Here is a 16,375-nt window from a genome sequence, read left to right as displayed (position 1 = left end):
AATCTGACCACCTTAGTGATGCTCCTCCAGATTCTCTCCCTTTTGTTGATGTCTCTCTTGTACTGGCGGCCCAAAACTGGGCACAGCACTCCGCATATGATCTCAAAAGCGCAGAGTGGATAGTAATCAATTCTCTCAAACTACTACTAATCCCTTTGCAGATGCAGCCCAGAGTGCGGTTAAGCCTTCATCTCTACAAAAGGTGATGAATCGTGTCCAACTTGTTGCAGACAGGGACACCCAGGTCCTTTTTCACAAAGCTACTCTGCAGCCAGTCAGTCCCCAGCCTGTACTTGTGTATGTTCCAGGTGCAGGACTTCATGTTTCTGCATCCGTTGAACTTCAGGAGGTTATTGCTGGGGTACTCCTGCAGCTTGTTGAGGTTCCTATGAACGGTAGCTTTGTACTCCATCACACTAATGATTTCACTGTGTTTAGCATCATCTGCAGCTTCACTAAGTGCGTACTCCATCCTACCACCAGGGTCACTAATGAAGATGTTAAACAGCATTGGCCTCACTATCAATCCTTGGGGAGTGCCATAACCAGTCACCTGCCTGTTAGACTGTGAAAGGTTGATCATTACACTTTGAACCTGATCGTTTGGGCAGCTTCTAATCGACTTTGTACTCCACTCATCCAGTCCCTTCCCTCACCAATTTGGCCACAACAATCCTATGGGAGACCATGATGAAAGCCTCTCTTAAGCCAGAAAATTATATCCCCATGTTCACAGAGCCAGTCATTTCACCACAGAAGGTAATCAGGTCGGTCTTACAAAGCCTGCACGTAAATCTGTGCTGGCTGTTCCCAATACCTTCCTCTACTTCACATGCCTGCAAATGGCTTTCATAAAGACTTGCTCCATAAACTTCCTGGCCACTGATAATTGACTGCCTGGCTTCTAGTTCTTGCCTTTTCTGAAGATGGGAGTAACATTTGCCTCTGTCCAGGCATCACTGTTTTATATTCCTCCCACATAGATCCCTTTAAAATATACTATCCTGCTTGCACTGAAGACTTTTCCAGTATACAGTTCCACAAGAAAAACTCCTACAGGCTTGACCCTAACGCCCTATGGGAGCGAGGTCAGAGACTACTCCAAAAAGGTAAACTGCTTCTTTTAAAGACTTCTAATTTTTAACACATCACATAGCAAAGACACTTCAGAGTATCAGTTATCACTACTGAGCTGAGGGACATCCCTGGTAGTATTTCAGTTTGAACTCAACTACATTTGTCTACGGTCCTTGTCTCAACTACCTTTGGTAAGAAGAATGCTGTCATTCTATTAGTAGATTTTTTTCTACCTCTTTTAGGAAAAAAAGAAACACTAAAGATAATATTTTTTCAACAGCAAAAGGAAAAAAAGGCAGCATTGAAATTGGAAGTTTACTGAGAACAACCAGCTATGCATATGCATCCATCTCTGTTTTACTATACAAAAGTGTTATGACCAGTAACATGACTGAATCAAAAGTGAGGAAAATGGAGTTAAGTGCAGCCAGAACTATGGCCATGTACTCATTGGTTTTCTTCAGTTTGATGATGAAATAAAAAAAACATAGTAAAAAAACCCAACCAACCAACCAAACACACACCCAAACAACACCCTAGGAAAAACTAGGACATATTATCAGAATAGTTAAACTGAGGACCAAGAAAAAGACAAAATACTACTCTGTCTCCCCAGTGGAAAAACTATCTATTCACAATGCCAGCTGTCAAGGTTCAAACCTCTATTGAATTTGAGGACAGGAATGGAAGTGAAAGGACAAAGTTTTTATACACTGTTTAATAATATTGCTATTTCTATTGGGATGGAATGAGAATTACTCAAAGGTAGGGATGGGGCTCTCCTGGCAAAAAAGGGACAGAAGAGTTGTTAAGTGTTCCAAGAATAATTACAAATGGAACAGGTTCAACAGAAGAAAATGAATAATACTCCATTTCTGAATAATCTTTGACAAAATTGCTAACAAACTGCACTCATAAGTACCAAAGTGAGCCATTTTGGCATTTCCAGTTTTACTTTCACTGTGCTTAGCTATGAATGAAATTGCTTAAAGCTCACAAAATGTTGATCACAAAATTATTCTTCATTAACTTTCCTTTTTCTTCTACAACATTGTAGGATCCAGCACAGAAGGAGACTATGTCTTGGGTTTGGTTCTAGTCTAATAGTCATTATGCTGCTACAGCCTGTAAAAAGAAACATGCAATATTACGTTCATAGTCAAAAAGTCACACAGATGTTATATTCCATATAATAAATTATATACCATTCCCACTAGGGAGGCCTGCATTCAAAGAAATGTTACCCTGACGTAAAGTGTCTAGAGAAGAATTTTAAGAATCTTAATTTTGATTACAGAACAAAGAATTAGTTTAGTAAGTGAGCTGCTTTGCTTACAATTAGTGTCTCTTTCCAGGTGTCTAATTTCATATATATGGAAAAAACTAGGGGGGAAATCTTGATTATGTCTATATATCTACAACGCTGTCTGCATGGGGACTCCAGCCAGGCTAACCCGTAAGCATTAATGTGAGAAACAAAGGGAAGACATCATACAGATAAACTCAGTCCCACAGTAGCAGCGTGAGCTGTAGATTAGAATTGGTGCTTCCTCGATGATGTAAACTGAACTGGCATAAATGTGTGCTAACATTAAGTTCCTCAATAAAGTAAGGAACTTGCCTCCTTCTCTTGAAATCAACACGAGTTTGTAATTAATTTCATTGGAGATGGTCTTAAAACTGATCTTGAGATCTATTTCCCCCTGCTGTGAAACATGTCAGAAGATAAAAAAATGAGTAGGATTTCAGTGACATGACTATCAGGAAGACAGTATATTTTGAACAGAGGAATAAAAAGCCATAAATAAGAAAAAGTCAGCATTACTGAAATGTGTGTCACATTTGATGATATCTGCTTTATTTTCTTCTACTTAGATACAGCTCAAAAACTTTGCTTAAAATCTGTGATATCCTAAAAATTAAAAAAAAATAATGCCACTTGAGAGTAAAAAAATCATCCTTTTGCAGCCTCACTGAGGAATACAGGCCTATATTTGAAGTAAGAACAATAACTGAATATAGGAAAAGCTAGCTCTCGGGAAATTAATACCGGGAAATGTTGATAAACTTAGTGTGTTGTCATGACTCATAGAAGATTTGTTGCCCTACCAGATGCCGGTGCAGACAAAAAAAAACCCCATCATATTAAAAGAAGACAAGTTACTGAGAAGGTCTGGAAAGAAGCCATGGTCATCATAATCTATATTGGACCTAGTGATATAAGCAGAACTAAATGGAGATCCTGCAAAACAGGTTTCAACAGTTTGTTAGCTGTACTTGCAAGTAGAGATCAAATGCCAGCGTTCTCAGAAATGAGACTGGTGCCACACTCAGGGAGAAGCAAACAACGGCAGACCAACATCTACCTCGGCACAGTTCAGAAACAACACAGATGGACACAGGTTGCTCCCAGGGTAACTGAACCTTATACAGCTCATTTAGTATTGATTACTGATATTCCTGCTACAGCATAAAACATTAAGACCACACTTACCTAAAACAGTATTCACTTTAAAATGTAAAGACAAACCAGTTCAGATAAACAGGGTGTACGGCAGGCTCTAGCCTGAAGCAATACGGGGGGAGTGATTAAAAAGAGGCTATGTTGATGTTAAGCAGAGGTGCAAAGAGAGCAGGATGACAGTTAGTTTTCCCGCTTTTCACAAGCATATTTTATGGCCAGATTGAGGACTAAAAGGGCAGTTATTTCTCAACACAGAAGAAAAAGTGTTGTACACCTAAGAGCAACATAAAGTCCTGAAGACGTGACGCGATAAATGTCTAAAAAGGACAAGTGAACTGTGAGAAAGTTTGGAACTGTGAGCATGGAAGGGGATTAAACGTAGCAAGCAGGCACACGATGGGTGAAGATTTTCACCCTCTAACCTGCATATGACAGCAGCCTTTGTGTGCTGTTTAAGACACCTTTAAGTACCTCAGCCCCCACTACCTTTGCATACCAGTCAGAAACCCTATCCAGGTTTGCTAGAAGGCAGCAAAGGACCCATTTCTGAACTTGTTTCAGCTGTCCAACACTGTTGTAGAATTTCTCATGGACAAACATCTATGTGCTTTGGATGGAGACAACTCGCTAAGCATCTTGTTTGGGAGATGGTACCCAGAAGGAGGGCACCCTGTATAGCTGAGGATATTAAAAGAGAACCTGTGCAGTCTTATATTCAGGCAGAAAACTAGAACAAACCAAATCCTTTGTAACTTTTTCAACCTGCAGTTAGAGGCTTGTTTAGACCCTGGGCAGATATTCTTGATGGCTGAGACTCTTCATATACCTTAAACGGTTTGATTCATAATAAACTGCCACAGCAGGTTTTATTCCGTTGTCACCTAAGATGGTAGAAAAGGAAGGAATTTGCCAGTTGAGACCAAGACCATACTTCAACAAAGGACATAAGCACGTTCTTAAGTACACTTGATGAGCAATAAGGAACTTCAGAAATACTTTAAGCATATTTAGTCATAAATTTCTACTTATCCCCCAGCTTCTGAAGAATTAATCATAATTAATAAAACGTTTTCTAGGCTCCTATGATTTTTTTTTCATTGTCATGCTATTCAGTGGACCAATTACCAGGTATACTACATGAAAAGCTGTTTAACTACTATGAATTTCTCCCCCCCAAATCCAAAAGAATATTTTGAGGATTGCTAACATATGTCACCTTTGTGACTGCTTGCCATTTTTGAAGTTATTCCAGGTGCACTCCCTAAACTTTTGCCCCAGCCTCGCCACAACTTGTTACAATGCTGGGGTTTACCTGTGATTGGTCTGTATTAAAATTTAGTAATGTCCCTTTGTATTTATTTGCAATAGGTAGCAGTCAGCTAACTATAGCAAGTCTACAATGGATATTTGCACACATGTAGAGGGTTTGTTCACAGTTAACATCCATCCTACGTTTTTTGGATACTCACAAAGCCAAGTGGATCCTACTATGCTTATTAGGGGAAATACAAAGATCATGCATGTGGCTGGTGTGAGCTCACTTTCTTAAGCTCAATTCACTCAGTGATAGACATTACCTTCTGATAAAACTTTGTGCTGAGCTATGATGTCATATGTGGTGGATATTATATTTCCAAATATAATTTAAAAAAAATTCTGCAAACACAAGTAGTGCTTTAAAAGCATATCTTGCTTGCAAAAGTCCTCTTAAAAGCACAAACTATGTTAATAGTTCCCTAACTGGTATAGGAACATGATGAAAACAGACAAGCGCTTTGGAATAAGAAGAAAGATTTACATCTGAGAGCAGTGATAGTGACAACACACTGCCCTCAGCCAGTCCTACTTGTCCAGAGATCTCCAGCTTTGACATTTGGGAGGTATTACAGAATACCCAGAAGGAACCTGCTGTGCTTCTTTACAAAATACTGGCATCTATGACCCACAAACCAGAGGATAACTTATACTGGATTTACTGTTAACTGGCCGTGAGGCTCTGCATCAGAACATGACATTTAAAAAAAAAGAAAACATTTGCGAGAGACTTGACTTCCAGAGACATCTCAAGCTGATCTGACAATACTTGTTTCCCAGGAAACTAATGGAAAATCCCTCCTTTGAAGGAGAATATACTTTGTCTGAAGATTTCTTCCACTCCTCAATGCCCTATCCAAACCTCTTTCTCTGAAAGGAGGACTAATGCAATGAAAAGAGCAGGTGACATCATTTCCCTGAAAGCTGTAGCTTGGTAGTTTGCCACCTTAAAGTAAGATTCTGTCTGCCCCAAAGCTGCCAGTTTTCATGATCAAAAAACATGACAGCAGAGGTGTAAAGTGTAGTAGCAGCATAGAACTAGAAAAGACCTGGCCACAGAAAAGTGCAAGGAAGGAGACTCTGCAAGTGGTTTAGGTGAAGCTTCTGGATTTCCTACTTGCAGGATTGAAAAGTGTCAGGATTTAGATTAAATAAAAAAAGTTGTAAAATATTAAATATTTTCTCTGATCAGTGTGCAAAAGTTTACTGCATAGTTATTATGGAATTGTCATCTCAGGAGTTGTGGGAAACTACATTCAACCATAAAACATTGTTGAAACAAAAATGTGTGAAAAAGATTTGCTCATATTTTACTGTATATTTCAGTATAACTGTAATAGTCAAACTGTTATTCATTCTTAAGTAATATCTAGTGGTGAATTAAGAAATTTGCTTTTTGCAATTAGCAAGGGATTAAAAAAAAAAAAAAGGATATTTAATTCTGATCATCTTCCTTTCTTTCTTTCTTCCATGCACTCACTGTCCTTGTTCAGAGTACAATAAAATTTTACTAACATGCAATTTCACTGGAAAAAAAGTCATAGGCAGGTTTAGTTTAAACGAAAGTAAATGAAACTTGCTAAACTGAATAGGCTTTTGTCTGGGTTATGAATTCAGAGAGCTAGATAAAGAAACTACTGCCAAATGCCTCACTCGCTCCTGTGTTTCAAAAGAATAATGTTTCAGAAATCAATTTTTAAAGCTAAAGAAGTTCTATGAGTTTTGTGGCATTTCTCATCTCCTTCATTATTTTTCCACTTGTAATCTAACGTATTGTAGAACGCATTGCAGAGGAAAGCAGTTTTAGTTTTTGTCCTAACCATGCCTCACTCACTTATGATGATTCAGCAATTTACACAAAAGGAAGCACAGGGGAAATTCTGGTTTACATAAAATCCTAGAAATATCAGCTTTCTCACTGGTACTGCTATACATTTGCATCCACGGTTATTTTTCCATTCTGTCAGTAGAAACATGAGTCTTACTACTGCTAGTCAGAATAAGCTATTTCCCACAAGAGGTCACCTCTTCCCACAGCATCCAGGCTGTTTTTGTGAGAAGTGGTGCGAAGTTGGCTGACAAGATAGGAAATGCATTTTGCCCTCTTTTAATCCCAAAACTTAGTCAAAATCTCCACTGACTTGTTTGTTGCCTTGCTACTGCATGTATGAGAGCAGAAAGGCAAAAAAATCACCAGCAAGAAGAATATGTTATAGGGTGTAATGAGGAAAGTGTGAGAAGTCTTTTTAAGTGACATAAAAGGCAATTATTAGGAGGAAGGAACACAGAAAATTGTGTTACTCCCAAGCACATACAGTTCAGCAGCAGAAGTGTTGATGTCTGACTACGTCCTGTTAAGTTATCACAAATCACTGTACCAAGTAATGACACAAGAAACAATGGGTTCACATCATTTTTGTGACTCTGCACAGTGTGCTGTTCAGAGGCTGCTCTGTCCCCAGGAGGAACCAAGTGGGTATCACACAGTAAAGCTGCCAAGCTGACAGATAAGCAACTAGCAAAACCTTTTAGAATAAATCTGATGAGGTGTCCAAATTCAGTACAGGTACCAATACAGCAGCAAAGAAATGCTGCTTTTAAGCAACTTACCTTATGAAATTACACAGAGATATTCAAGTATAGTAACATGCTTTAGCTCTTATCTGCTGGATATAAATAATACTTCAGTTTGAAGATGATGACTATAGCGTGACAGCTTTAATTAGACAGTCAAACGCTAATACAGCTGAACCCTACCTTTGTTCAGCAGTCCATTGCAAATTATTGGGGAACAAGACATGGGCTGTTGCTTCATATAAATCAATCCTCCATTTCTATTACCTCTCGTGACATAAAACACACAAACCTGTCCTGCTACATGGGAATAATTCAGAGATGAAACAAAACAAGGAGAAGTCACAATTCCATTATTTTTCCCAACCTTTCCACATACACTAGTTCCAAGTGAGTACACAGCTTTACAAAGGCATATATAACCCATAGTACACTCCATGAATCGCTGTATTTGGAAATGGGGTTTTCTTGTGCATAGCGCAAGCACTTCACTCATTCAACATGAGATACAATGAATAACTACTGAGGACGAAACCTTAGAAGACAATCTCACAAAGCAGAGCCTTTTCCTAGTTTTAATTTACAGCAGAATTTAGTCTCAAGAACGATTAGACCATTAACCTGGACATTGAGCATAACTGCTGTCTTCTGTGACAATCAGACTTCTACACAAGAAATACCATTCTCATAAATAAAGCAACCTACTGACATACATGAAATAAATGATAGTATGCATGTTTAACTGCTACTTCAGTTACATCAGTGACCTTCCAAAAGCGTCATTTGTGTGCACATGATAAACTGAAAGGGTCAAGTAATAATTTTTTTAGTCATGGTCATATGTCACTTGAGCTTGCTAGGATCTCATCACAAAACAATTATTTGTCCAAAAAACATTGCCCATATTTCAGATATACTAGTTTTGAATTATTGTGGAAAGTCTGTCAGGTTCCTATTTCTACTTGACTTAGAAAACGGATCTCAGACAGGGTCTCTGATCAAAGCGCAGGGAGGATGGTTACTCAAACATTCAGTTCTAATTCAGTTCTAACTTTTAGCAAAAAAACATTTAATATTGGTCTCTATTTGATTAATAATCTTCAGTTTAAAAAACCTGCCATCTCAAAGTTTGGTGACATGGGAAAGTCACTTCCTTATGCTCTTCCCCATGTTATTCTCTCAGCAGAGTGCTACTTTTGATGATACTCAAAGATCTGCCAGATTTGAAAGCCTCAAATTTCAGGCACACACACCCCCTCCCCAAAATAACTGCACTTTGAAACAAAGAGCTAGATAGTTGATTGACTATTTTCTGACTACAAATGGATGCAACTACACATGACCATGACATAGGGATACTTTTAAGGAAGAAATAAGAAACATGCCATTATACTACTACTTTGATCCTCTCTAGAATATAAATGTTGAAGCATGACTGAGGCCCTTTGACACTAATTTCAGCATTGCTTAATTACAAATTCTTTCATTACCGTGGATTAAAGGAGAAAAATGAACTACAGAAAAACACTTTCTATCATTAGCAAAATTGTTGTGCTAATAATAACTAGAACACAATTTTACCTTAACTGAAGATAGCAATAACATTAGACTGTGTTTATTTGGTTTTAGAAAGAATACATTTGTGGATAACCATATTGGACCCTTAGTCAATTAGGAAATCAATCTTTATGCATTTTCACAGCTCCGACTAATGGTAGTGGTATTCTTCCCAAGCCTGAACTTTGAACAGTGCCAAATGCTGTAGTCCAGCCACTTAAAGACAAAAGGATTAGTGTTGTTCAGTGTATGGGGTTTTTTTTGTTTGTTTTACTGTTTTGCTTTGTTTTAGGGAAATGAGCAACACCTCATACATAGCAAAGCACTCACATCCAACATACTTCAGCAACATATCTATAGTATTCCCAACTCTTAAAGACAGGACAAAGCACAGATTATTAAAATACCTCTTTAGTCCCATCTAAGGATTAGTGTTCTGCATACCCTTCTGCAGGCAGGGCAGGAAGCAGCTCATGGCACAAAATATTAAGCGATGTGTGTGGTCTGAAGAAAGTCTGAAAGTCCTAAGTAGATCATATTAAGACCATCACTTCTGCAAAATGGTGCATAGAAGCAGATAGAACAAGGCAGTACAACTCTACCCATAGTACAGCAAAGTTGAGTACTACCTGTTACGAAATTGAGAAAATTACAACATAGTAATCTGTTTTTTCTTGTCAGGGGACCATCGTTTGCCTCTATCTACTTTTGTACATAAAGCCACAAACATGTTTTTCTTTGAGGCATACAATTAATTCTGATGATAGGAAAACATGCCACCCATTACAAAATGCCTTTCCCAAAGCTGTCAATGAAATAAATTAAAATCAAAATAACCTTTTTTCCATCTCTGACCTCAGTCATGATCTTTAAACAGACTTCTGCTAGCTATGAGTTGAACCCTGAATAAGCAAACTAAAGTGAAATGAGTTTGGGAATGTATTTGTTGTGTGTAATGTATTCGTTTCAATTTATTTTGCAACTGCCTTACATACATTAAAAGCAAACATACCCCTAACAAGTGTAACCTCTCTAGTAGACTGTGAAATATGGAATATCACCAATTATGCTGAAAACCATCAAAATGCAAATGGAATGAGAAAGAATCTGAATCAGCGTCATCATGTAAACAAAATGTAAAATGAAAACACCTGTAACAACACAGATGGTATACCTTTAGCTATTTGCCAGATGTTCATGCTAGGGATGACCCCAAGCATTCTGAAGTCACCAAGAGCCTTTGCCTTAACTTCAAAGAATTTGTTGGCTGAATAAAAAAAAAATGCTTAGACTCATGTATATTGACATTACTGGACATTGCTGCAATTCTCACATCAAAGGCAAAAGGTATACATATTTTAATGCTTACCATTATCACTTTTGAGATTTCCATTGCTGAGCTGTTTTAACCTCTTCTGATGGGATTTACCATTGTAGTGGATTTGCGCCTGAGCAGCAGAGTTCAGCTGAATGTTACAAACATTACACAAAGTGAAATTGGTGTGTTTCTTTTCTCTCTCCTTCTTTTCTTCAGTGCCATCAGGTGCTAATTCTTTCTCACCTTCCCTGTCCGGGACGGATGCGAAATCTGAACTGTATGAGTGGTTATCAACTGGCAAATCAGGGCTCCAGGGCTTCTTCATATTTTCTGGGGGGGGGGGAAAACATAAGCGGGAAACTTGATGAGTAATACAAAATAACGTACACAAGGTTTCTATATCTGCAAATCAGTAAAAGGCAGAAAATCATTGTTTGCATTTTCATATTTTAACACTACATTTCCGCTCATGTATTTTGCTTTCTCTTCACATTTTTTAGTTCTGCTGTGTAACTTGGGTAACTTCACAGCCACTCAGGTGAACATCTTTAAATGTTCAGGGGTACAATTAGATTTATCACTGGAGCCAACCTGTCACAGGGATTTTTTCTATTTTATTTTTAAATTATTTCTATCTTATTCCTTGGTTAGTTTAAATATTTAAGAATCATCCTATGCAAAGCAACCTTACAAATGCCAAGTTAGAAACCTCAGCGAAGACACCTTAACTGTCATCTTCGGTGGGAAACTGTATCGGGTACAAGTGTTGGCAGTGGGGGCTGGAGGATGGCGTCTCTGAGAGGAGGCCAGGGGCTGTCCCATGCTGGGGACAGCCAGTTCCAGGCAGCTGCAAAACTGACCCACCAGTGCCCAAAGCTGAGCCCATCAGCCACAGGTGTGGCACCTCTGTGATAACATACTTAAGAAAGGGTAAAACCACTGTGCAGCAGCTGAACAAACGTGAGAGAAACAGCCATGTAGACAGTGGAAAAGAAGGGGGAGAAGGTGCTCCAGGCGCCGGAGCAGAGAGTCCCCTGCAGCCCGTGGGGAAGACCCTGGTGAGGCAGGCTGTCCCCCTGCAGCCCAGGGAGGTCCACGGTGGAGCAGATATCCACCTGCAGCCCGGGGAGGACCCCACGCCGGAGCAGGTGGACATGCCCTGATGGAAGCTGCAGCCCATGGAGAGCCCATGCAGGAACAGGGTCCCAGCAGGGTCTGGGGTCCCTGGAGAGGAGCCCACACAGGAGCAAGTTTTCTGGCAAGACCTGTGACCCCATGGGGGGACCCTCGCTGAAGCAGTCATTTCCTGAAGGACTGTACCCCATAGAAACGACCCACGCTGGACCAGTTTTTCAAGCATTGCAGCTCATGGGAAGGACCCCCACCGGAGCAGTTCCTGAAGGACTGTCTCCTGTGGGAGGGACCCCACACTGGAGCAGGAGAACAATGTGAGGAAGAAGGTATAGCAGAGATGAAGTGATATGGACTGACCACAACCCTGAATCCCTGTCCCTCTGCACCATTCGAGGGTGGGGGAGTAGTGCAGAAGAGTCAGGAGTGAAGTTAAGCCCAGGAAGAAGAGGGGGGCAGAGGGGTAAAATGGTTTAGTGTTTTGTCTTTGTTTCTCACCATTCAACTCTATTTTACTTGGCAATAAATTAAATTAATTTTCTCCAAATCGAATCTCTTTTGCCCATGACGGTAATGGGTAAGTGCTCTCCCTCACTTTACCTCAACCCCTGAGCTTTTCCTTCTTGTTTCCTCCTCCCTGCCCTGGTATGGAAAGGGAGCGAGAGAGCGGCTGGATAGGGGTCTGGCAGCCAGCCAAGGCCAATCCACCACAGAAATACAAACAGTTATTACAGCAGAAATATTTTATAATCCTCTCTATGATTAAATCCATAAATATCACATTTTGGCTTTTTCATATAAACTGTAGAATAAATAGGTCAGTTAAACCCTACATGGATGACAACTTATTGTTACGTTCCATTACATACACTCCTACTTTCAAATACTGCACTTGACTAATCGCTACAAATATGTAGCTGTTTTAGCACTTAGAAATGCATGATGCGTTTTTCAAGTAGAGAAAAAAAAAAGACGGGGAAAGAGTTAGTCTCTGTTGCCCATATTTACATATTTTGATGTGTTGCAATTAATAGAAGAAAAAATAAACACCCTGTATTTTAGTCAGGCAAGCTTAAATGCATAGACCTCACTCCTGAGTTTATTAATTGGGTATTTAGCAACCCCTAGTCATCCCCTCTCCACTTCTGTGAATGCTTTCAAGCCCAAGTCTAATCATTTCATAACTTGTCTGCTTCAAAATAGTTCAAAGACAAATAATAAACATGTTCTATTAGCTTCTTATCTTAACCTCCAAGGATTATAATTCAAGGATAGTTACCTTAGATTCAGCTAATACCAACGTGTAACAACTACAGAAATGAGAAGATAATCCCATCTGCAGAACTTCAAATGAAACCAATGTAAACACGAGCTTCTGTGATTAAAGGTGAGCAGAAATGGCACAAGTGAAGAAGTGCTCTGTGCACTGCAAACTTAATTTACTATTCACGGAGTGCAAAATGTTACACCAACTTAGCATCTTGATGAGATCTTTATATAGCATATAAATCTTTAAACTGCTTCTTCTCCCACACTTAGTGAATAAATGAAGGTCTAGCCAAAGAATCTAATCTGTACTTCGAGTGACAAAATTACAGCAGCCTTAAATACAATGGTACTATTTGATCTCTAACTGACATGACAAATCAGTCAACCTAGAGACAAAAAAGATGATTGCAGCAACACAAGAAAATGGGCTACAGATGCTTTTAATCCTAGATGCAGGCAAGGTTCAGTATCTAAAAATAAATCTAAACAAGCCTTCAGATTTGGGTCTGATTACACCAAAATACTGCAAATCATTCTTGAGAGAGCTTCAAATATTGTAAATTTCATCAGCTAAACCTTTTGCCACCCCCCCCAAGGATTTAGACACATTTACCGCTTTCCAATCAAATCATAAAGACCAATTATCTAAAAATGCAAATCTAAAACCTATCAATATTCAAAAGTTTCAGTCTGTTTTCAGATTTGCTTGCTATCTAATTAGTATTGTGTTCTTTTATGCTAACTAAACCCTATTTCATTTAAGAAAGTACAGACCCAGTTCTGAGAGGATTTCTTCACTTGCTGCAGATTAAAACCTCACTCAACCAGTTCAGTCAGTATTATTATTTCCGCTTTTGTGTATAGTCAGCTCTTATCTAGTATTTTAGCTGTCTAAAGCAAGAGATGAGAAAGCAGGCTAAACAATTCATTCCAAAGCAAAATTAAAGAGAAAAAGAAGCGGCATAAAACTAGTTATTTCAATCAATCCTATTATACCAACAGTGATGATAGGAACTTTTTATACACAAATCAGAACCATCCCATAAGACATTATGATAGTGTGGAAGCTTAGGAGAAAACCTGAGGTTTTTCTACAGCAGATCTACAGCATATTTCTCTTAATGGAAGGAAGAAGTTTCTCCTGAGGAAGCAGCAGCAATCCATCAAGCTCTCAGCCTTCTGGAGTTTGCTGGAATTATTGTTCACTCCAAAGAGAGTTATATTTATATAAAATATTTTTAAATTAAGAAAGTCAGTCCTTAATCAAAGCGTTACAAGGATTACAATGCTAACATGATAGCACTAGTTTCACTGAATTGCTCTAGATGACAGTAACTTTTCAGAAATCCCAGTTTATACAGATGCTATGCATTAATCTATATAATCTTTTGCATTGAAAGCATTCCCCACTAGAGAGCAGTATGAATTTAAAATTACAATGTATCTCTAGACCTATAGGGTTAGTCATATAGGCATGAGATTACTATAATAAAACAGATCTTCTAACCAAGATGTAAAACTTTGTAAGCAAATATAATCTAGTAAATTAAACAAACATTGTGCACTATGTGTACATGTCTAATTCGTTTTCAAACATTTACACTAATAAGCATATTAGCATGTTATTACATCCCTCTAATATTCCGGTCAACACAGCCTAATCTATGAGTCTTATTTTTGGCATATAGAATACTTCTGTCTTGCAGTCTAATCTCATTCCAGAAAAAGAAATTCTAAAATGCACACCAGATAAAGGCACAGTAAAATAATAAGGGAAATTCTACCTTGGAAATAAACAATTCAAGCATCTAGCATTTGATTTGTGTTTTGATTAGAAAGCTGTGATGGCATTAGAGCTGCAGTACATTTGTGCCTACTGTCACATCTCTCTTAAATCTGGAGGAAGAAGGGGATAATTTAAAACAATTAGGAAACCAGAAGTTTCAGGAATACATATTACACTACAGTCTGCCACCATTTCATTTACGGATACACAGTGACTTCTGAATATGTAATGGCACTACTGAAGGACTAAGGTGAAATATTACACACCTGTGCAAACCACTTGAGCTGATGCTGTAAGCCAGCATCGCATAGCAGTACTGTTGATTGGACACAAATGGTTTGAGAAAAAAAGTCCCAAACATGAAGACAAGAAATTTTGAAAAAACATAAGCATTTTAGGATTAAAACATTCTGAGTCCTTGCTCAATATTTCTTAAAGGACAAGGAAATAAAGATAGCAAAGGATAAAGAAGGAGGAGATATCCAACTGAGTATAACTTGCTGAGATACTTTTAAAATACAATTTACTACTCCAACTAGTATTTTAAAAGAAAAAAAAAATATCAAGTTTTTGAAATCTTATAAAGGTCCACCAATGTTTAAACTAACACAGATCAGACTAACTCTTGCAAAGCAGCAGACTTTCAGTTCATGCCTGCATCATTGCGTACTTCTACTTTCTAGAGTGAAATGTTTAGGCAGCAATTTTGATTGGTGGGGGAAAGGATAAGAATGCTTAGTTTATTCTATTGGGAAATTACATGGAAAATGGTTAGAAGAAACTTTATAATCTTAATTTTAAAAGCAATTTTTAGTTGCTGTCCGTGTCTTATTGGTTTGAACTGCTGATCCTATGTGGAAATGGATGGACATTAAATGAAAACCCTCTTTCCCTGCCATATTATAGGGTTCATCTTGACTGTACTGGTTACATACCTTATAAAGTCATCAGTTTTGCAGATAACTTTTCCCCCCGCTAAAAGAAAGCTAGCTTCTCAACCTTTAGGAGCCCTAATGAAAACTGCAGTGAACAAGAAATGAATGAGCAAGGCAACCAGGAACTCAAAATTTCAAGCCAATTGTGCACTGTGGATAAATGCTTACATTTACTTTCCCTGGAGCTCTGAACTCAATTTTGGCTCAATGATGCTTACCAGTAAAATGAACTTTCCATGACATTACAGCTTTGTGAAGTAGAAAACTGTCCCATGTGGAAAACCAGCACAACTACAATTTGTGGTGTTTGCTGGCTTAGCTAACACAGCTACTGCCTGGGGATTTCTATTCTGAAATGTGCTTCAATGTAAGGGATTAGAAATTACATCTTTCCTGTGAAACAATCCTTACCTTCTTAACTGCAAGACAATAGCATGCTTTCTATTCAAGGATATTAAAAGGAAACTATGCTCATTTGTATTACAACTAATTGTTTTGTTTCCAGACTGCCTTGTCAGCATAGAACTATCCCAGTCACTGTGACTTTGACCCTGTGAACATAATAGTCAAGTATGCTGCATACATTTAAGACGTCAACAGAGTATACGAATCCCAGAGTAAGAGACCACTATGCAGGTAAATCAGTTCTATTCAATACAGACTACTTGCCCCTGATGAATGACACAATATATCTTAAAGAATATCTCCCCGTCTTCTTCCCAACAGGGCGCTACAACAAATACCTTCCCGTAATAGCCGAAGGATAGAAAATACAGACAGGGCATTAAGGACAAAAGTCCACTAATAACAATATTCACGGATTTCTAACATTTCTAACAAAACTGTGAAAGACATTTAAGTGGCAATCATCAAAGATGCAGGTGCTTGCATCTCAGTCACCCCTAGACTCTGCAGTCACTGTAAATCTCACCAACAGTGCCTATGGAAAG

At 38.5% G+C, this 16,375-nt stretch overlaps 1 protein-coding gene across 5 annotated transcripts in view; it reads right to left on the bottom strand.

Annotated features, from left to right (window-relative positions):
• ZNF385D (zinc finger protein 385D) overlaps nucleotides 1–16,375 on the bottom strand; it is a 753,372-nt gene that overhangs the window by 655,314 nt on the left and 81,683 nt on the right. For 4 of the 5 annotated variants that reach the window (XR_007505851.1, XM_049798898.1, XM_049798899.1 and 1 more), the window contains exon 2: nucleotides 10,356–10,634. The exons of the other annotated variant lie outside the window; for it this stretch is intronic. Coding sequence is in view for 3 of the 4 variants with exons in the window: in XM_049798898.1 (XP_049654855.1) it covers nucleotides 10,356–10,634 (279 nt within the window). In the remaining variant the exon portion in view is untranslated. The remainder of the gene's footprint in view (nucleotides 1–10,355; nucleotides 10,635–16,375) is intronic. 5 annotated transcript variants of the gene reach the window in all.

Source organism: Accipiter gentilis, chromosome 4, assembly GCF_929443795.1.
Source record: "Accipiter gentilis chromosome 4, bAccGen1.1, whole genome shotgun sequence".
NCBI lineage: Eukaryota > Metazoa > Chordata > Aves > Accipitriformes > Accipitridae > Astur > Astur gentilis.
This window is presented reverse-complemented; position numbering and strand designations above follow the sequence as displayed.